The 23,695-nt window shown below is 39.9% G+C and overlaps 1 protein-coding gene across 1 annotated transcript; it reads right to left on the reverse strand.

Annotated features, from left to right (window-relative positions):
- Positions 1–7,455: 7,455 nt before the first annotated feature.
- On the reverse strand, positions 7,456–23,608 carry tm7sf2 (transmembrane 7 superfamily member 2). Its single transcript, XM_036143378.1, is given in 12 exon segments — positions 7,456–8,014; positions 12,176–12,298; positions 12,532–12,612; positions 12,696–12,864; positions 12,967–13,086; positions 14,439–14,542; positions 16,828–17,022; positions 17,321–17,375; positions 18,651–18,847; positions 21,403–21,484; positions 23,000–23,108; positions 23,110–23,608. Coding segments are annotated over 12 exon segments (1,419 nt in total). The 5' UTR covers positions 23,133–23,608; the 3' UTR covers positions 7,456–7,853.
- Positions 23,609–23,695: the final 87 nt, after the last annotated feature.

The following is a 23,695-nucleotide window of genomic DNA, read 5'->3' on the forward strand; positions in this document are numbered from 1 at the left end:
AATTAATCTGTCATTTAGATTGTATACATTATATTAAAGCTCTTTTTAATAGAGCGGTAAAGTCCTTTACGGAGCTTAAAAACAAAAAGACAATCACTTAAACGACAGATAAAACCATATCCATAAGGGAACTAAATTAAAACATTATGTCATTTACAATGATTAAACACCACCATAAGACATAAATAATGAAAAACTATGAAATTCTGAGACCCTAGAAAAAAAATGCTGTTTTTTCAGATGTGTTGTTTCGGTTCTGTGAATGAGATCAGTGATCCAGTTGGCCTCTCAAGCCGCTGAAGCTATAACTTCAGAGAGAAGGTCTAACAATTACCTCAAGAATAGACCCATTGGAGTGTAACGTCACAAGCACCAGTTCCACCCCTCTGTCTGCCTCTGATGGGAAAAGAGCCTAACTGTTGTGTTAAAGTAGGGCGTGAAACACAGAATATATGGGAATTTAATCTAAAATATCTAAATACCTGTAACCATAATAGCTTCAGCTCTTCTGGTAAGGTTTTCCCCAGCGTTGTCTGATGTGTTCATCATGGTCATCTTGGCATTGTTTTAACACAAACTACGTTCCAGACTCTCACAGAGTGGGCCACGCTTGCTGATGTTCAGCTAATCAAAGTACGGTGCATGATTAGCAGCAGCGCGCTAATCATGGGTTTAGTTTTTACACACAACTCTCCCTCTTTTTACCCTGTTCATGTTAAATAAATAATATATATGGTCTGTGCATTTGTAAACTTGTGGTTAAATTTAGTTCTAAAAATCATTTTAGAACCCGATGAATACCAAACCATTTTCATTGTGTCTGTCTTCTTAAAACCCTAGAACTGAAGGAGGGAAGGTGTTTTTCTTTCTTCTTCTGTGTTTGTTTTTTTTTACATATTTTTTACTTTTTTTTTTTACAATAGCATGAATAAAGAGAGAGGCTTACAAAAATATGACAGAGGAAGGCAGAAATAAAAGGAGCTGAGCTGAAACTAGATCAAGATTGTTTATTCTGACTATGTAGAGGTTAGCATTAACAGTACAGCACAGCTAGCTGTAACAGGAAGTTGGAAAAGTAACACAAGAAAAGTTTATAAAATCCTTTACTTAAGACGTCATGAGATGATTGTTTATTGATATTTACTAACTTTTGTAGTGTGTGTGTGTGTGTGTGTGTGTGTGTGTGTGTGTGTGTAGTTTTCAACATCGCTGTCGCTGATGACATCGATATTGGTGATACATTTCCAGCAAAACACGTTATTCCGTGTCAGTGGGTCGAAAACCCTGGAAATATTTGCAGCATGTTTTCTGTAACAGGAATACAAATTATAACGGAATGGGCATTTGAAAGTCTGTGTGCATCATTACAAGACGCTTTTTTTTTCTTGTGTGTGGAGTCAGTTCAGCAGTTCAAAAAGAGTTACAAACATATGAGTATACAGCAAAGAGGAAGATGGGTGTCATTTTGGGGAAATTGTCTAGCTTAGTTGCTCCTTATTGATTAATCAAATTCTGTAGCTAATTTCATTCCAAAAAATATACCTGATGACTGATGGGGAAGGAGTCAGATCAAAAAAGTGTACGCTTCTTCCTACTCTACAGTATATGTGTCAAAAGACATATATATATATATATATATATATATATATATATATATATATATATATATATATATATATATATATATACACAGTATATATATATATATATATATATATATATAAACTTAACTTTATTTTGATCATGTAAAAAATATACTGAATATACAGTGCTGAGATATATCAGCACTGTATATTCAGTATATTTTTTACATGATCAAAATAAAGTTAAGTTGAATTGAAATGGTCAAAAGATCAATGTACTGTTATTAACGTACATGCTGCGACTTTAGCAAGCTTTTGTGCTCACTTGCCCACAGCCTCCCTGGGAAAGTTATCTTGAGCATCTGACGTGCAAGACTTTATAATCCTACAACATCCTACTTGTTGGTACTACATACAAGCGCTGTTTGTCGAAAGCAAGCCAGGGACTTGTTTTGAGGTCTGAAAGGTTCTGCGGTGTGTCAATACTCTAAATAATGATTCAGACAGAACACAGGGCTTCAAGCTGGCGTTTTCTTCCTCTATTTGAAGAGGACATATCACTCCCTGCTGTCACCATGGTAACCAAATTGTACTAGAAATTCCTGTTGACTCACATCGAGGGTCTCACTCAAAGCAGAAGTATTCAAGTGAAGGTGGTGCAGACGCCCTGCTCCGCCGCTTTTCTGCACAGCACCTTTTAACGAGACCTAAATAAGTCAGTCAGGTAAGGACCCGTGACAACCTGAAGCCCGGCGCCTGTGAGCGGCTGCAAACAGGAGCACACGGCAACACGCAGTGGTTTTTCCACCATGTCTCAGCCCACGGTTCACACTCCTGCACTCCCATCATCCTGGGCTCTTCCTTTTGCAGCACCCTCCACCACAATAATTGTCTCAACTCCTTTCCCCTCTCTCCCACGTCTGTGCTCTCTCCGAGAGATGTAGCCATGGAAACTGGCCACAACTGATGGGCTTGAAACGTCAGGATTGGCATACACAATCGCACACACACGCGCGCAGAGGACGGATGCATGCACAAAGACAAACACAGGCATGTTGGCGATTATGTTGCTCATTCATTATTATGCAAGCCACTCTGAGCATCATGCTATTATGGCTGTGTGGACAGGCTAGCACAGGAAAACCACAAGGAGGACTAACGTGTGAAATTTATGTCTAAATATGCAGTGAGAGTTTCATGTTTCAGTGGAAGATTACCAGCACGCTAACTGACAAGCAGGCCGTGAAAAGAAATCCAATTTTTCGTAATTCAGTGTTTAATTAAAAAGGAATATGCTAAAAGGCTTTTCATATTTTGTCTGCAACGCTCCTGCCAAATACTGAACAGTCAGATTATTTGATGCAGACTCTTGTCTTGCAAAAATATTTATACCTTGCTAAATGTCACATTACAACCACAGACATTAGTATATTTAACAGGGATTTTATGCTATACAGCAACACAAAGCAGAGCATAGTTGGGACTTTGGAGGTGGAAGGATACTGGTTCCTGGTTTTCAACATTTTTACAAATAAAAATCTGAAAAGTGTGGCATGCATTTGTATTTTTCCCCCTTTCCTCTAAAACCTTGAAATAAAATACAGTACAACCACTTGCCTTCATCCTTTCATCCACCCATCTATCTGGAAACCCAAACATCTTGGTAACTGCAGCTAACTCTGGGAGACACCAAAGCCAGATGTCCTTCCAGTGAGTTCTGGGTCTGCTGTCCCCCTCCCAGTGACATAAGACCCAGAAATTCTCCATTTGGACGCACCCAGGAAACATCCTGATCAGACGCCCGGACAGCCTCAGCTGACTGTTCTGATGAGGAGGAGCTGCAACTCTTTTTCAACCGTACCTACGGATGATGCAGCTGAAAGATACTTGAACTCGTGAGCTTGAGGCAGCGGCTGACTCCCCACACAGAAACAGCAATCCACCTTTTACATGGCTTCAGATTCGGAGGAGTCGATTCTCAACTGAGCCACCCCAGTGCACACTGGAGGTCCCGGCTTGAAGACGGCAACAGAATCACATCATCTGCAACAAACTAAGTAGAGACCAAGATCTTTCTAGATCAGACACCTCTCTCACTGCAAAAACGGATCTAAAAATAAGTAAAATGTTCTTAAAGTTAGTGTATTTGTCCTTGATTTGAGCAGGTAAATAAGATTAGCTGCCAATGGAATTAGTATTTGTACCCCTAAAATAAGATAATTAGATATACTGCACTTGAAAAAAGATGATGGAGATGAATTGTTCCTATTTTAAGTGCAAAAATCTTATTCCATTGGCAAATCATCTTATTTACCTGCTCAAATAAAGAATTAATACACTAATTTCAAGAACATTTGACTTATTTTTAGTTCCGTTTTTGCAGTGCTGACTCTGACAGCTTCCCCTGTCAGAGACAAGGGGAAGCCCTAGTGGAGTCTAACTCACATTGGGAAAAGGCTTGACTTTGTCCATTAGAGTGTATTTTGTTCCAGTATGAATGCAGAACACCATTAAACACACAGGATCGGCCAGGGACACAGCTGTGGGGAGGTTTGAAGTAGTGCTTACAACAGTATGTGTGGCACATCTCACGGAGCATCCAAATTTAGAAAGAGCGTGACACACAACGGCAGACCTACCAGGACAAGGCCGTCCACTTAACTGGCAGGCTGAGCAAGGAGGGCATTAATGAGAGAAGCAAGAGGCCTATGGTGACTCTAGAGGAGCTGCAGCAATCTGCGGCTCATGTAGAACACCATATTGACAGATATCTATTATTCATGCATTCCACAATTCTTGCCTTCAGGGAAGAGTGGCAAATTAGAGTTGCTCAACAAAAGCAACCAGGGGAACCAGCAAGCAACTGGAAGAAGTTGCTTTGGTTATATGAGATCCACACTGAGCTTTTCGGCATATGTGCAAATCACCGTGTGATGGAAAACGAACACTTTACATCACCATGAACGCAGCATCCCCGTCCTCGTCAGAGTTGACAAGATCTGCTTCAAAATGATCTAAGAGGTGTTGGTCTCTGACACAAAACCCCAATAAAACACAGCAAATTGTGTGACTATAATGTGACAAAATGTGGGAAAGTTCAAGAGGTATGAGGACGTTTGCAAGTGTCTCTCTCATGCTCTCCCATGGAGATTCTGAAAAGTGATTTCTTCCATTTTGTATTCCAATAGTGGTTTCATTTTTCCTTTAAATCTTCAGACGGATGAAGAATTAGAAGTGTTGTCTTAGCAAAGTGTTTGGGTCCAAGAAAGTGTCAAACCTGTTCACACTTATGGTTTTATGTGGACGGCGGATTGTCTGCCCAGACGGAGACACGAGTGTGACTCACTCTGACTGTCAGCTCCATTCTCATTTATATTAATATCCATCACATTCATCCTAACTGACTGCAAATTTCATTTCCAGCTAATGGCTTAATTTGAGACAGAAAAATTACTTGACTTTTATTATGGCTTTCCAGCTGCTTGCAATGCTTCCGTCAGTAAGGTCTGTTTTCTATAAAATGTAATTAAATCACTCATTTTATAAATGATGCTTTTAAGTCTAAAAGGCTTTCCCTCCTGCTCATTTAGTTTGATTTCAGTCTGACATTTAAAAAATGTAGCAAGACAAACATTAATACAAATTACTATGATATAATTATAGTTTAGTTCTGAAATACAAGCAACAAAAGTATACATGGGAACCGCACGAAGGCATGTTTGTACAAGTATGAACGCATGTAAAAAGCCAAGAAATGCTGACATCCTGCAGGCAATCATATCATTGTATAAGCCCATTTCTAATTAGTACTTTGCATATGAAAAACAACAGAAAATAGCTTGTGTAGGCGAAGCCAGAGGCCAGTTGCGCTGGAAAAGGGCTTAAAAGGTGACAATTGAAGGTGCATCAGCAGAGTGCGCCGTTGTCTGTGTGCACACCCCCTAACTGCAAGTGAGAGACACAATCTGCTGAATAAACGCGGGGTGAATCATAATGGAAAAGGGGCAAATATTTTTAGATGACACTGTTGTTAGAAAAGGATTTTTCAATTTGTTTGGGGTAAAAGAAATAATGATAATAAAGGCCAGCGACAGTGTGAGGCAGACCAGAGATCATAACAACAGACCATCATGGAGACTTTCCTATAGAGGCAGCAGCTGCTCGGAAACAGTATTAACTGCAGCGGCTATAGCCTGAGAGAACTTTGGTTTTCTATCAGAATAAATTATTCAAAAGCCAAGTCTTGATCATTCATCATGATCAGCTTAAACAAGATCAACATAAAGTGTTGACAAGGTTATTAAAAACAGATTAAATACATTAGCATGTGACTGTGACAGCTCGTGACGTGTCACCGCTGCAGTCCATCAGCTACAGAAAAGATCCCCATTTCTTGAACTTCTGCATGTTACATAACTAACTTTTATATTTTTGGTAGGTATTTGTGTGACAGACCAAGTCAGTGCAACACACACTTCTGAAGAGAAAGAGAAGCAGTGCACGGTTGGGAAAATCTGTATTCAGCCCACCTGAGTCGAGACTTTGTAGAATCATCTTTCACTGCAGGCGAAGGATGATGGGCACTTTCTAATACATGAATACATGTGGATCTAAACTGTAGCTCTGACTGCGTGTTTTAAGCTGTTGTCCAGCCGGAAGGTGAGCCTCCACCTCAGTCTCAAGACTTTTGTAGGCTATGGGAAGATTTATTCCCATATTGCCCTGCTGATTCCCATCCAAGATCAGGCCAGAGCAGCTTCTCTGCGTCAACAGTAGCAGCACAACGGCATGGTTTAATAGTTTGTTCAGGGTGATGTAAACTGTTCTGCAAGCAGGTTAAAAAGTTTTGTTTTGGTCTAAACTTGAAAGAGCACTTTCCTTAACAAGTAGACTGTGTCGTTTTGATGAATTATAAATGGCTTGCTTTAAAAATATATATCTTTCTTATGATCTTTGAGAGATTTTGAAAGAGCATCACTTTCTTTCTCGACAAACTCTGCCACCTGAGCTGTGGATCTCCTCAGCTCCTCCAGAGTCACCACGGGCATCCTGGCTGCCTCTCTTATTAAAGCTATACTCATCTGTGATAGATTATGCATTGCCACATTAGATGTTCAATGCTTATTTTAAAACAAAGTCATGCTTTAAACTTTTCCGCAACCTTTTCCCTGACTGTCCGATGGGTTCCTCGGTCTTCGTAATGCTGTTTGTTCAATAAAGTTCACTAACAAGCCTCTGAACAGCAGGGTTTATACTGATGTTAAATTACACACAGGTAGAGTTTATTTACTAATTATTGAAGACTTAAAAGACATCAGATAATACTGGTTTTTATTTAGAGGTATTAGAAAGGGAAACGCAACCCTCACTTTTTTTGTTTTTATCTTTTAAAACATTCTAAAATCCTTCACCTGACAATAACACTCTACTTTGTGCAGAACTATCACACAAAACTGCGGCCCTCAAACTGGGGTCCCCAGACCCCCGGGGGTCCGTGAACCACAGGTTGGGGGTCCGTGAAACGCATGTTGTGGAGGAGGCATCGTGGTTATCTATTTTTATATATATATACATATAAACATACATAACTCCTAATGTCTGTAACAGTATAAAATGCTGCTTAAAAAAACAGTATGAGGAATATATAGGGGTCCTTGGAAATTTTTTTACTGCTGCTAAGGGGTCCCTGGTCACGAAAAGTTTGAACCCCTGACATAGAATCCCACTAAATTATTTGGAGGTTTTAACGTGTCAAAATGTGGAAAGGTTTAATGAGTGTGAATACTTTTATCAGACACATGATTTAAAAAAAATATGATAGATATTAAGGCAATTAAAATGTGTCAAATGAAAACAAATCAGATCTCCAAACTTAGTTTGCCATGTTTATTTATTCCAAATATATTTTACTGCCATCAATACATTTCACTGACATTGTAACACAAACGGTTGTAATATTGCTTGAATAAAAAGGCACTTTTTTTCTCTTGGTAAAATATATTTTCACATAACTATATACATAAGGAGATGCATGTTGCTGATTGGCCCAGCCTACAGTCTAATCCTCAGGTTTTTAAAGTCAGAATAGAAGGAATTATACATAGTGTGCTATCATTTATAAATCAGGGCTTATTTAAGCGCTGAACTCAATTGGTAGGTTCCCCCGTAGGAGTAACAGCTACCACTTTTAGTCCGTGCAATTCAAATTTGATTTCCACTTCGATTCAACCTGAGCTTGAGCACCACCTTTCCTTTAGGTTCCGTCCTCTTTCAGTACAGGTACGGGAAGATCCTGTAGGGAACCCGGCGACAGTAGGCGTCCCACGCGAGTCCGTACTTGGCTCTGCACTGCCTGTCATCCCGGGCCTCCCGGTGAATCAGCAGGATGGTGAAGTAAATCACATAGAAGTAAGGCAAGACATGAGAGAAGCCTAAAGAAAAAAACAGAAACACACAGATGGCAACAAGTATAAATGACCTAAAAAGCAACTTAAAAACGCCACCCCCTCCTTTTCCAATCAGTGGATTGGAGAAGAGAAACTCACACCTTCTCTTACCAGCGCTTGTGATGTGAACCACATTCAACAAGCTGTAATCAAGAGCACAGCCTCCCCTGCAAATAGCTGAACATTTTCTTTTCCGTCTTTATTGTACAGAACCCCGGCAGTGAATAGCTGTTTGATTGTGCTAATACTTTTCAGTGTTGATTCATCTTGACGGTCACTTTATAAGCCTGTACTTAGAGCCTTTGTCTGTCAGCCATTGTTTCCTCAGTTTTTGTCAGAGCAGTTCTCTTCAGTCTGGAACATGTGATATTTTTTTTTCTTTCTTGCTTTTTTTTTTTTTTTTTTATACGGAGAGCAGAATTTCTCAGTTTGTGGTTTTGCACCAGCAATTAAGACAGAAACTGCATAATAGATCTCAGTTACAATGGCTGCTTCAGCAGTGAGTCACTTTAAACTGAATATCAATGAGAGGTAAAGAGAAACGTCAACCGTAACAAAAGTCTGACAGCTTCTATTTCAGGGACGGTTCAGAGGAAAGTGAGGCGGCTTCCGGACGGGGCAAACAGTGACAAGATCTTACTCTTTGGTCAAAAGTGGAGAACATATTGGAAGAGGTGGTAGTGGTATAAGGTCCATAACCTGCTAAAAGGTTCCTGTTTGTGGCACAGAGATGTGTATCTGAAAACGCTTTGTATTTCAAAGGGTTCATGTTGCCATGAACTCTAACGAGGTTATAAGGGAATCTGGAAGGGAAACAGGCCCACAACATAACACATCTGCTACCAAACTCAAATGAGGGCATAGGTGGGTTTTCTGCCAGAACCGCATGTAGTGTTTAAAAAGTCCAATGTTGGCTTTATTGGACCGAAGCATGCGGTTCCAGTTAAAATACTTTTCCCCCAACCAATTTATTTGAATTGCTGTGGGTAAAAATCTACATTAACTGCCTTCATAGGTTTGAAGCAGGCGGAAGTGGGAACCAAATGAATGTGAGGTGATTTTCTTAACAGCGTCCACATTCACGTGTTGGCTGGGTTCTGGCATGCTTTCCAACTGGAAAGCTGGCACAGTGATAATATCTAGCTTACTGACTTGAGGTATGACCCATAGCTGAAGTTTTTGTAAGGAAGTGACAGATACTTTCAATCGCTTTTAGCAGCCTCTTTACTGGTTGTGGTGGAAAGACGAACTCAAACCGTTGTTTGTCGCAGTTTCCGCTGTTTAAAACGTAATCATTACTGTGACACTGCAGACACAGCAAAGTTTAGGCAAGAAGCTATTTTCTTGTAGCGATTGTCTGAAAGACCACATACTGCGTTACGTCAATGTTCCCCTGACTTTCCCATTCTGTTGAGGGGCAAAGAGGTATAAGCCCCAGCGTCATGTCATGTTTATATACCAGGATTCAGGAAGTTCTGGATTAACAATTACAAGTTTCGATGCAAGAACACGTCCGATATATATTAATCAGAACTGTGACAGGTGTCAGTAAATATGGAATTGGTGAGTTTGTGAAAAAACAAACAAAAAAAAACATTATCATTCTTATTTAGGCAGGAATCCCCCCCTCCCCCTACTAAATCATTAGATTTTAAGATTCAGGGTGAGATTAAACTGTTACAAAAAAAAAAGAGAGAAAAAGAAGGATCCTTTCACCAGGGGTGCCAATAAAGGCTGAGGGAGCTGCAAATCATTATAAGATATTACTCACCATAGATGAGGCCTTAGAAAATGTGATGGTGGCATAAATTAGCTAAAAATAAAACTATGTAGTACACCAGGCAACACGCTGTGGTTAATGTGACCTATACAGTGTCTCTCAGTGTACTCACAAGGTTGCGAAAATGAGGAGGGAATACAAAACATCATGTAGGAATATTGAAGATGACCTCAAAGCAGTGAGGATAGCGTTGGTTGGTTCCCAGTGCGCTAAGACGCTTTGATGTACAGCTGCGCGGGGAGCGCGGGAAAAGAGGGCAATCGGCACCTTAAAAGTCCTATCATTCAACATTAAAGGAGATTAAAGCAGGTCTGAATGTGCACTGCTGTCCTACGCTAGGAATCCTGATGACCCACATGAGAAAAGTTGAGAACACAAGAGGGTTCACGCGTGAACGGCCCGTCAATCCTCTCCGCTCGACGTTATCAGTAAAGAAATCTCTCACAGTCACCGGGCTTTTACGCAGAGATCTGTGCTGCTGTGGGTTTACCACGCAGGGTTTATACATCTGCTCACTAAGAATGTGGAACCGCTTTAAAAATCACTGTAAGCCTGATTATTAGTCATCCTGTCTTGGGGGACTAACGATAAGGTCTAAATGTAGGAGGTTTCAACAGCGGCAGGTTGCGGATACATTAAAGAGCTAAACGCAAGGAGTCACCTTGGAGGAATGATGTGTGCGGTTTACCTGGTAAAGTGGTGCCTCTGGGGAAAAGAGTTTCAGATTTTCATTGCAGCAGACCAGATTATGGGTATTTAATGCATGACCTCCAACTCTATCTGACCTATTTTCTTTCTCCATCCATCCATTTTCTCTACACGCTTATCTGTACAGGGTCGCGGTGGGAGGTGGTGGGGGTGGGGGGGGGGGGGGGCTGCCTATCCCCAGTGGTCAAAGGATGAGACGTTCACCCTGGACAGGCTGCCAGACCCCAGGACCTTCTTGCTGCAAAGCAACAGTGGGACCAACTGTGGAGCCCATTTTATTTCTCTGTTGAATAACAGTCTGAAAAGTGAAATGCATTTAATAGGGACCATCGCAAAAACATGTGCTCAGCAACCACAGTATAAAAAAACAACAACTATCTGAGACGAGAGGGAAGAGCATCCCATGGCTGTCAGCAGGAGCCCTCTCCGCTGAGCCACTGGTGACAGGAAGACTTTGATTGGAAAAAGTGGAACAGCATCCCTGTCATGTGGCAAAGACCTGACAAGCTAACATAAACAGAAAGCCCACGAGCGCAATTTCTTTCTTTTCATGCTCATTATCTCTTATGCGCTGGATCAAGTTTAAGATCAAGTAGTAAGATTTTTTTTTTAAAAAAAAGAAAAAAAGAAATTAGATAAGATAATTGTAACTGCGCAGTATATGTGCCAGTAGGAAGCTGCTTCTTTGTTCAATCCAGTCCAATTATTTTGATTTCGCTCATTCACAACAAATATCTTCTCAATGCACTTGGAAACCAACGTATCCTATGATCAAGCATTTATTTAGAAAAACATAATGGTTACAAATGTAATTCAAGCACAATGATCGAGGCGTATTCTTTGAACCATAATGCACAAAACACTCTTGGTTATTTCTTTTTTTAAGAAGACCAAGAACAGAACAGACTATAAACAGAGTTAGGTGAGGCCTGCAGGCGCGTTGGATGCTGTCTGGCTTTTTAATTCTCCTGGATCAGTGACTTTGTTTCTCGTATGCCCTTGAATTTCTGTAGATAAAGGCACAATATGTAGCCCTTTGATTTCTTTTATCCTACTTCATGTTGTCAGAAGGTCTTAAGTGAGCCCATGTAAGTGTGAGAACGATGTAAAAAAACAAAAAAAAAACAAAAAAAAACAGCGGGGAACTTCTTTGATTAATTGATATTAGAACATTGTAGTGAGATTCCGCAAAGCTAACTAGTTAGAGAAGTGACAAAAAACAACCTGTGCATTTCTAATTCGTTTTACAAGCCAAAGTCAGGGACGGAAAGGGGTGACGTGAAGGGAATGATTCTGATTCAAAGTTTAATGCAGACCATAATGGCTCAAATCATGGTGCACATTTTATCCTCAGCTTTATTTGATTTCCTGAAATACAGGTCGAATCGTAGAAATTATGGGGCCCCATTATCATTTATATTTTTTCATTTTAATTTCCATTTGTTGCTAATCTGTAGCTGTGACATCAGCAGTCACAATAAGGAGGATGGAGAGCACCATGGGTGGCTTTAAGTTCTGTTTCATACGGCCAGCTGTATACCATGTATTTCCTAACCTGGCATTGATCTTCCGCGATCGCCTCCGCGTTATGATAAAACGCCTCTGGGGACTGTGTGACGTTGGTCAACAAGGCGGCGAGGAGTTTTAAGCGGTCTTACCACATGGCAGGGACCACGCCAGCGCCATGAGGAGGTCACCGAGGTAATTGGGATGACGAACGAGACCCCACCAGCCTGACACCAGCAGCCGTTTCCCTGTTGCTGTGGCAATGGTCTCCAGTCCTGTAAGGAGGACCGTGAAGAATGCAGATTAGGCTAAAATCTCTCGCATCAGCTTCCCATCTCCCTCCCTGTTCTGACACCAGCAGGACATGCATGAGCAGAGTTACTTTATTGCAAATCACATCAAATCAAATGAGAAAGGAGAAAATAGTTTCCCTCAGGAAATTTGCATTGCTTACGTGGGAGGATGAAAAAAAAAAACGGTGAAAAGGAGGAGAGAAATAATGAATGACCTGAAACGCTTGGGTGAGTCGGGTCTCGTCTGAACTGGTTCTTCTGCGAATTGGATCTGCGGAAAATGTAATATCCAACACCTGATGGCAAACACAAACGTGTATGCCGTCAACAAACATCCCTGAAACGCAACGCTGTTAATCCCAGGGAAAGGGATATTCACCATTCAGCGCCACTATAACGGCGGCTTTGAGCAAAGACAGGGTCTGTGGGTGCACGACCAGGAAGGACGCCTGCAGGCTGTAGGTGAAAGGGACCCAGGCCAGGTCACCAAACACCAGCATGAACCCAAAACCATCATGCACAATATCCATGGTTGTTAGAACAGCCTCCTGGCGATATACGATAATAGCACAAACAATGTTAACAACAGAAAATGAAGAGCTGAATCGCTACATATTATATATCTCTGTACATAAAGGAACAGTGGTCACCTCATTCCACAAAGCATCTGCTACATAAAGCAGCTGGAAGCAGTTGACCAGGATCATGGAGAGGGAGGGAGATCCTCGAAGTTCCACCTCCTTCATCAGCATCCCTAGGTTTATGACCACCTGAGGGGACGGGAACAGTAACGGATCATGCATTACACTTTTTATATTTCGTAGATTTTACAACAAGGGGAATGAAAATTAAACATGGTTTTCAACATTATTTTAAAAGTCTTAAGTCAGAAGACACCGACATCTGACTTTTTTGTGACAAAAAAAAACATAATCACAGATCCCCCTAAACACACAACCCGCGCCACAAAACACGGTGGTGGTAGCATCATGCTGAGAATCTGTGGCAAGACTTGAGAACTGACGATCACAACTTCTCAGTCTGACTGAGCTCGAGCTACTTTGCAAAGAAGGATGGCCGATATTTTTAATCTCCAAATGCACAAAAAAAAGGCTGAAGACTGTAAAAAACGTATCATTTACATTTTACTTGTTGGTCTGTCACATTAGAAGCAAGTTGTAAAGCTGGTGGCAATGAGTTAGCTGCCCCTCCTGATACAAAACTAAACCCATGATCACAATGTTCTAGTCTATTAAGTCACTGACTTCCCACTTGTAGATTTAAAGTTTGCTCGTTGATATTTAATTCGATGATGGCCCAGTTAGAATTCAATGTCCTATTGTTCCTATTAGATATTCTGAAACCCAGAAAACTTGCAGCTTCATCCTGTAAATAAACAGTAATAATTTACCGTTACATAATCAAGCCGACTCACCTAACTGTTTTGATTTGGTACATTATAATCAATTGTAAAATTCGGAATGCTAAAAGTAGATAGTTTTGACATTTCCAAGGATGTAAGAAACTATCCCACACATTGTCTGAAGCCAGTTGGTGGAAGGTTTTTCTTCTGCTCTCCTACGCACGTTGCTTTAAAACATTCACATGAACAAAGGTTTAACTGTTTCTACAGTGACTACAGAGGAAACAAAGGAAACCATTTTCCATTCTTACTAAATCTTAACGGCCTTCTGATTATTATGGTATTTTCATTGTTCAGGGATCCGGTGGAGTGATAGAAAGTTTTAATTCTGAACTATATATTTTATAAATCTCTCTGGGGACACGGAAGCGAGACAAAAATGTCCAATAAATCCGGTACTGTGCTGGGTCAAAAGGGAAGAAACAGCTTCTGCTCTGTGACAACCTGGGACTGCAAACTGATCAGAGGAGAGCAACAGTGCCACCTGATGGTCATGTTGGGTTTTTAAAAACGAGTTCGGTTCTTAAAACACAAATTAATGCATGCAGTCAACAGACTTAGATATATAAACACAAGAAAAAAAATTAAAAACATACATAGTATTTTTCAGTAATAGTTAAAAAAATTGGGATATAAAAAAACTCTCGAACCTCTCTGTATTTGGTTAGCCAGAAACAGGATTTGTTGCATTTTACTCACCCAACCAATCAGACCTGGCCTGAGTTCGCAGAAATACTTCAGGTCAAAGTTTCCGACCCGAGGGTTCAGCTCCCGCCCGATGAAGAAGTCATACAGCGGATTTCCTGCAACACAACCGACAAGAAGGTACAGTTAACTTAAAAAAAAAAAAACATCCGTTCTTTGTACGTCTTTACTGTTAATGTTCGCAGAAAGGTGCTATGAATAAAAAAAGCTAAACTAATAAAACACAACATCAACAGCAGGGGAACATGGCAACCACCTACAACGGAATGCTCTCATTTCATAAAAGCTTCAATAATACACCACCTGACATTCTTACAGCCTTTCTACAATTAAAGCTCGGCTGTCTTTAATGACTGACTCTTCTTGACTCAGGACATTTAACTACAAGTGGCCATTTACCCGTCAAACTAGCACACACTCATAAAAATAAACAGCATCAAAGCACTTAGCAATGAAAGTATTTGTGCTCTCAACGCTTATTAAGGCTTAATGTTCACTTGAAATGAATGCATAATATATATCCAACATGCTTCTTTAAATGAACACCATAAACTGGAATCTCAGCCGGAAAAGTCTCCGAGCAACACCAAGCTCAACATCCAATGTGGCCGCCGGTAGCGGCTTTACAATGAGAGCCAGACAAAGACAGCGGTGTTGGTGCCCAGTGTGATTTGCTAATTGTTGTGCTCAGTGATCGGGCTCACTACTATTAGCAGTATAAGCCCCAACAGAGTATTTCTCTCCATCTATACCTCCAAGGCAAGGCAGGCTTATGCATAAAGCACTTTTCAGTGACAAGATGATTCAAAGTAACCTGACAAAAGCCAGCTGTATGTTGCTCCGCCTAGCTCCACTCACATACATCTGGGACATCTCCCATAGAGAGTGATTTCTCCAACCAATTTTATGGTCTGGCCAATCAGGACGCAGGGCTGGCATTTCATAGATGTGACGTAGTGGAGACGCGACAATGACGTGAGACTGTTTTGATAGCAATGGCGGCTCGTTGAGGAAGCAAGCGTTAGCATTGATGCTGCTATTTCTTCTGTGTTGTCCAATCTACCTAATATTGTTTTATTAAAAGAACAACAGAGAACGGCTCTGAAGGCTTTTGTTGGTGGAAACGATGTTTTCGCCCTTCTCCCGACCGGATTTGGCAAGTTTTGTTAGCGGTTAGCGCGAACCATGTTAGGAGGCCTTTAGTCCTCAACACGGTAGGCCCAGAATCGACTCTGACCCGCGGCGCTTTGCCGCCTGTCTTCCCCCCTCTTCCTGTCAGCTCACTGTCAATAAAACGCGTACCACTAGAGCCGCAAACACATTATTATTATTATTTTTTTTTTTTTCCTGCGTCGCTATCACAGCGTCATTTGTTAGCTTCGGTGTGAGTGGTTGAAATAGCACGTCAATAAAGATGACAGACAAGTGGCTTATCCAATCATATGCAAGAATTAATTTTTGATAAGGCCCAGCCTTCAATAAAGGCAATTCTTATGGCGGTGTCCTAGATGTATGTGAGTGGAGCTAGGCGGAGCGAAATACATCTGGCTTTTGTCAGGTTAGATTCAAAGGGCCAAACAATAAATAAAGGGGAAGAAATCTGACAAAAAAGAGGCGGGATAGTTCTGTGTGTACCACCTTTTAACTGTAGACAGAAATATGAGAAGTGTAAAACAGTTTAATCCTGCAGCCTTTGCAACGTTTTAGATGCACAGAAGCCATATTGAAGCTGATCTCAAGGCTGACTGGGACATCCGCCCATCCTAGTCAGGGTTCTGACTCCAGGAGGCGTCACATTGGATTTTCACTACTTCTGTCAAAGTGCTAATATGCTCACATTCTATAGGCTACATGTATGTGCTATTTTCAACACCAGAGCAATATAATTATAAAGTAGATTAAACATTGCATGTTTGGACCAGCATTAGAAAACGTTTTAACAAATCTGTCTGTATGATTCAATAGAACTGAATTAAAGTGCCTTAAGGTGACGTGTGTGGCGAATTGGTGCTATAGCGAACTGGGATGAGATATACAGCTTACAGGGTAAAAGAAGGGATACATTTCAGTTCATCTCTTGAATTTTTTCTCTCTATTAGCAGTGATAGAAGCGATCCTCTCAGAAACTGAATAACATTAGGGCTGTTTTCTGTCTTTTACGGATGCTTTCTGCCAGAGGATACATGAGAACACAGTGTAGCTGGCACGGCGGGGTCAGTTTGCTTTAAAAGGGAGAATGCTCTTAGATATCTACCCACAGGAATACCAGAAACCCTCCAATCCATCAAACGGGCATTCAAATGCAAAGTGAGTAGCCAGTAGCCATGTTTGCGCAGGGCTTTGCCGTTGACTCTCTCTATCGCGATGAACCTCGGTTTCTCACCTGTGTCGCCCCCCAAGGCGAGAGCATGGGAGGGGGCCCAAAAAGAGCGGACGTAGAGGTAGATGGAGAGCAGGAATGAAACGGCTATGGCAGACACCGCCAGAGGCACGAGCAGCTCAAACAGATATCCCAGAGGAGCGCCGAACCCCAGCAACAGCATCAGTAACACGGCGCTGATGCACAGGCTGTGAAAACCTCGGGGAGGAAAACAAACAAAACTAAATGTTAGAACCCTGGAGAGAGAGAGAGAGAGAGATAAAGAAAAATAGATTGAGGATTGCGTTAAAAAAAAGCTAAAAGTTTGCAGATAGAGGAAATCTTTATCTCCGGTAAACTTTTGCCCAGACAGCCATGAACGCAGTGTCATATTTAGGAAAATATGTGGAATATGGTGTTGCTGTACAATAAAACATCACACTCTGATGTATTTATGTGGCCATGCAGATTCATTTTCAAAAGTATTAATCAACAGAGTAGCCAAGCTCATTAATACCATTTATGGGATACTTGAGGCGGGTTCCATTCCTTAGTACTAATCCTTCAGAGACCTGCATGGAAGAAGAAAAAAAAAAACATGATACATTTTACCAAAGCAAGCATTAACATCCTCGTTGATAAAGGTGCCCGATACTGGACAGGGCATGTTGGTAAACTTATGCTGCAGAATCACGAGGTCAGTCAAACCAACAGGCTTACCAATATCATGCTTGACAGCAGTAATAATGTATATAGGGTAATCGTAACATATATTTTGGAAAAATGCAGTCGTGCATCCCATGACCAAAACCTCCATGAAATGTTCCTCTGTTTTACGCTTTTTATTAATTAAAAGTTGTAATTTGCAGATAGATAGATAGATAGATAGATAGATAGATAGATAGATAGATAGATAGATAGATAGATAGATAGATAGATAGATAGATAGATAGATAGATACATACATACATACATAGATTTTATTGTAGACACACAGCCCATATTATAAAAGAAACACAGCAACAAAAATCAATAGCAGAATAAAAAGAACTAATAAAAAATAGATAATAAAACAAAAGTGTTCGTGTTCTTACACAATAATATAATGATAATGATAATGTAGTCTTAACAGAAAGTGTAGCAAAGGTCAGGCCTCCTGTGAGTGTTACTTATGGCCACATGGGGCGCTGTGTTGCACAGTCTTACTTAAATATAGAAATCAAGACAAACAAATGAAACCAAAGATGTATTTTAGGAATATTAATATATATTCACACACAGAAGGTTATAACAAACAATAATAAACAATTTATTGGTTTATCATTGATTATTTATTTGCTATATTTGTGCTATAAGTATCCACAGCCATTGAACTTTTTCAGTTTCTCACATCACAACCACAGACTTCATTGTATTTTACTGAGATTTTATGTGATAGACCAAAAACCAAAGTAGTGCATAATTGTGAAATACAAGAAAACATGCAACATTGATTCCAAAATATTTGACAAAAAACTTATCTGAAAAGTGTGACTTGTATCTGTATTCATCTGTATTCTGTATTGGTTCCATCTGACCAGAGCAGCTTCTTCCTACTTGGCTTGCAAAAAGCTTCAAACTGGCCGCTTTACCACAATGAATGCTCTCTTCTCACTAATCTTCAAGAGTGACCTTGGACCTCTTGGTTGCTTCTCTGATTAACGCTATCCATAACTGGCCAGTCAATTTAGGTGGTCAACCATGTCTTAATAGGTTTGCAGTTCTTATTCGAGGGGTGTGAATACATAAGCAACTCTCTGAATATGATGTAAATAGAAAGGTATAGCAGGCTTGTGGATATGACAGACCTTTCCTAGTGGCATCATATAGAGGAGCGCATGCAGTCCAATCCATCCCAGCAGCAGCATGGGAGCCAGCGGGTCCCACAGCTGGTCAGTGGTGGGGAGCCGAGGTGGCAACTGGAAGACATTGGCCTCAGGTGATTGACTTACACAGATCAGGAAGAGCACAGTCAGCGGGAGAAAAATGGGAATGCACACAGCACCTGAAAGAACGGAGGGAAAAAGAACAAGATGACGGGAAGGTAGAACATTTCAAAAACTTGACTGATGACACAACACCAGACAACCAAAACATTAAAGATATATAGATACATAGAACTGGACTAGAGGAAAACATAGAGAAAGGCTTGTTTGGTGAGAATGAATCAAAAGAATGGGACAGATGTATAATGGCAGGTAGGGAAGATATTTCAAAAAAATTAGCTAATAAAACTGATGCATGTTGGGATACATGTACATGTGCTGAAATAACAGTTGTTACTGCGCTTCAACATCCAGCATATTAAAGTGATACTGTAGCAACAGTTCTACGATCCAACAGATAAGCTACAAAACACACAATATTTACTTCATGGTCACAATTTTTATAAAGAAACCACTCTGTTATTAGTGTCCAGAAGCATATATATTTTACACATTAGTGCATATGTTCTTTTAAAAGTTAGATGACGTTACTATACATTACTAAGTAATCGTATAAAGGGAATTAGGTAAGAACAGCAAAAGGTGACAGGAAAAAGCTTTTGTGTCACATTTATTTTGAAGTGCAGAAGTTTGGAGGCTTTTTTTTTTATTCCATTCACGACTTTGTATTGTAGCTGTGGACCCAACTCATCCTGGTTATGGGTTATTCAGACTCCTTCCTTCAGGTCAGCGCTACAGGGAGCTGAAGGCTAAAACAAGCCGACACAAAGCCAGTTTCTACCCCCGGGCTGCGTCTCTAATGAACATTTTACAATCAGGTTAGCTACTTGGCTGTGGAAAAAATAAATTCCTGTACATACTGGAGTACAAATAATGTATTTCCTGTTATAGATTGTAGTTTGCTGTTCTGCCTGATGCCAGCACTGGAATCCTTAGTCAAATTCCTTAATTCCACCCACAAATGTGGTGAATAAAGTTGATTCTGATTAAATATTCAGTTCTTTAAGCTCACGTATTACGTGGATTGTTTGTTTTGTTTTGTCTCTGAAAAGGAAGTGAATTAATTGTACAGCAGACAGCAGAAATTAACTTTGTTTTACTGATTAAACTAAAGACCCCGTTGCTAGGTGTGACTCTGTCTTTCAAGAGCTGTGACTGGTTGATGGTGCAGGGGGGGAAAAAACAACACAAATGTGTGCTTATTGATCAAAGGATCAAAGCGTTAAAATGTTTGAACGCACCTTATTTACATCCTCATAATTATTTTGATTTGCTTATTTATTATTGCTCGCCAGTCGTTTTACTACTTCATCTATTTGATATTAATGCACACTCAGCTGTCAACATTTTACTCGGATTGCCTGCTTGTATAAAGCGGTTGGATTTGGCAAAGCGAGCAACATAAAATGGAGGGAAAAAAGGTGGATAAAACCGAATTGGACAGCAGCGCTGCTCAGCGCACAGGTCGCAGCTCTGGGAGGAAAATGTTGAAAGGTAAAGGCAATAGTATAAGGAAATATAGAACATACTTTCTCACCTGTTTTTTATATATTCTTTGTAAATTTCTCCACTTTTTATTCATGGTTTTTTTCCTATTATTTATTTATCCTCAATAAAATTACGTTACTAGAGTCATACATTTAACCCGTCGGGCTGTTGAAACTAATGAATTTCCTTCTATGGAGATGATAAAGTTTATCTTATCTACATAGTAATAATTGTATGATTATTAAAGTCTATGTGCTCATTTCCTCCACTGTTTAGGCCGTGGATCAGCCATCTGTCTCTGTTTCCAACATCTTCCCTGCTTGGCTCTCTAAAAGTCCTCCTCACTACCCCTAACATTTTGTCACACAAGGCCTAAGATGCTTTGTGAATAACTTTCATCTTACTGAGGTAAAAGTCTGAGAAAAATCTTAGAATTAGCTATTTCTTAGAAGAGCTATTTCTAGTCTTAGGATTCTTTGGAAATACGGGCGCTGGTCTTTGTCTGTCAGTTCTCTGTGGAAAACTTCAGTCTGCTGTTCTTGTTCGGAGAGGCAAGTATGAATCACATGCAAGTTTATATCTACAGTAGGAATGGTCTGTCCTGATAAGATTTTGGGAGACTTGCGGCATCTTGCGGTCTGCTGTCAGAGTAAACTGGTCTCGAAGGCCACACTTCTACTGAGTGGATGTGTTCTGAATGTCCTCCAGACCACTACGTGCATCTAACCATGGTGTTCACTCTCACTTCAACAGTGAGTCAGGAGCATGCCAAGCTAAATGTCTAAGGCTTGAACAAGGCACAGCTCGTTCAAAACGCTGAGTAATAATCTTCTCATAATATGTGCTTGATGTAATACAGTATGTCTATGGTTAGTTTTGGCCATTTTAGCTGGAAATAAAGGTGCTGTCCTAAGTTTTATTACATTTTACATACATTTTAAAAGGACTTTTTCTTTGTTGTTTTTTTGTTGTTTATTTATATTACAAGACGTTCTCAGTAGTTAGTCTATAAAATGATAAATATCCACATGTTCAAGTATATAAACACACTGGCATGTTTTTTTTTACATGACTCTGCCATCAAAGATGTGACTGTATTTAATTTTGCAGCAGGGGTCTAACTTACCCAGAGTTCCTCCAAACTCTCTTTCTGTTTCATGCGACAGTCTGTGTTTGGCCGCTTTCTTGTTTAGTCCCATTTTTGTCCTCTTGTTGAAAATATTGACACAGATAAGAGTCATCAGTTAGAATACGGAAAACTTGAGGAAATGACACATAGAGCAGCATAGCCTTTTGATGAAGATGGACATTGAATCGTGTTGTATCGCTATCCTTGTTTCCACAGTTAGAATTATATGTACCTATAGTGTTGGTGAGATGTTTTCATCCCCTCGTCGTTGGAATGAGTGTCATGTCTGCACTTTAACAGAGCTTTTTAAAACATACTTTTTTCCCAGCAGGGAATGACACCTTTACAACTTTATTTAAATTTTAAAACAAAACGTCAGTGCACAGGCTTGAATTTTATATAAACGTTCTTTAATCCTCATTACCAAAAGATTATACATCAAGGTTTAAATTAAGACACACATTTGCATTTATATTTGGATAAAATGCAATATGCAGAAAAAACAAATGCTTTTGTAGTCAGCAGCAATCTCCTGACTGTATTCTGGCTATATTTGACCACTTTTTGTAATTCAGACTGGTGGGTTTTCTGGCATAGACCGAGATTTCAAGTTCAGGATCATTGTTCTGCTGAAACATTCAATCGCATTGCAAGTTTCAACAATCTGACACAAACTGTCTTCAAGATCTACCAAAAATGCTAAAATGCTTGGAGGAACCAAAATGAGACTTTTAAACCTGAGAAATCCCACCAGTGCAGATAAATGCTAACACACCTGATAAGGCGAGGGGTCAAATAACAAGGAAGAATTATGACAGAAGCATCGTGAAAACTACTCCAAGCATGGTTATTCTCCGACAATGAACATTTATACAAATACATTAATGAAGGCGTATGCATAATTGTGAAATTAGGTGAATGAGAGAAAACCCATGATACAGTAATGCTTGATTTGAAAATGAAAAAAAAAAACAAACAAAAAAAAAAACACTAATGATGTATGTTTTAGCTTCTCTGGAGAAAGTATTAGTTTAAAAGAAAAATTAAAACCTCAACTAATGTAGGCTACTATTGATCCAGATGAGTGGACGTAAACTTCTGACAGGAACTGCACAATATGATTAGTTATCATTAAATCGGCATTTATATTTTGTAGCTATGATGTAAAATACAAGTTTGTAAAGTATAACTGCTTTGTGAAATCTTCAAATCAATTTTAGGATTGAATTAACACTGAAAAGGATTAAGTCTAGACATAAAACGGTAATCGATACCCGACAAATGCAACAGAAATAATGTCAGACAATGAAATCTTCAAGAGGAGATGAAAATCATTAAGCAGCCATAACACTGAAATAATTGGATCTGGGGTATCTTTAATAAGCGTTAGTGTAATATGTCATAAATTATGGAGTCCAAGCTGGGGTCGAAGTGCAATAACTCCCCGAGAGTCCACAGTTTTCTATCGTTTCTACACAGAAATCTGATGTAAACACTATTTAGACTGCTGCAGTGAAAATGAGCTGAACGGCAAAGTTGCAGAGAATAAACAGACAAAAGTTTGTCTTGTAATAAACCGAATAAAAGCTCTTACCAGCGTTATAGTGATCTTGTTGTATTTCAGACAATGCTCTGTCCATCCATACCTGTGTCTGAACGTTGATCCGCCCACAGTCCGACCCGTTGGCATGGAGCTCTCTCGGCCAATCAGATTTGTCCGTAGTCATCAGAAGAGGGTGGAGACAAGAGGCTTTGACCAATCACGGGAAGCTAACCAGATGGCGACAGTAAAGGTCGGAGAGTCATCGGCGGCCGGTTTATCTTGTGTAATAACGCCTAAATCTCATAGACGCTTTATGTTAAGGAGCCATAATTAAATTTCCGTGTTTTAACTACCATGTTGCATTTGAAGGGAAGGACATCTTGTTTTAAACAAGGGTTAATGTATGTTTATTCAGGATATACATTCAGGACAGTTTCCTCTCTACTTATATAGACATGCGCAGAACAGAGACTGGAAACAAAGATGTGCTGCTTTATAGTGTTAAATGCTGATCACAGAAACAGGTCAACACATAAGTGAGTCTACAAACAACCCCTGAAAAGGTTTATTATTAGATGAGCTTTGACAGCTTCTTTAGTCATTATTATTCACATTTGTTTCACCTTCCAGGTGGGGATCCAAAAACAAAACAAAAAAAAAAAAGAGTATACATCCCCCCCCCCCCCCCCCCCATATTTTCAGACAGTTTATATATATATATATATATATATATATATATATAATGAT

The sequence above is a fragment of the Fundulus heteroclitus genome, chromosome 11, assembly GCF_011125445.2.
Source record: "Fundulus heteroclitus isolate FHET01 chromosome 11, MU-UCD_Fhet_4.1, whole genome shotgun sequence".
Classification (NCBI taxonomy): Eukaryota; Metazoa; Chordata; class Actinopteri; order Cyprinodontiformes; family Fundulidae; genus Fundulus; species Fundulus heteroclitus.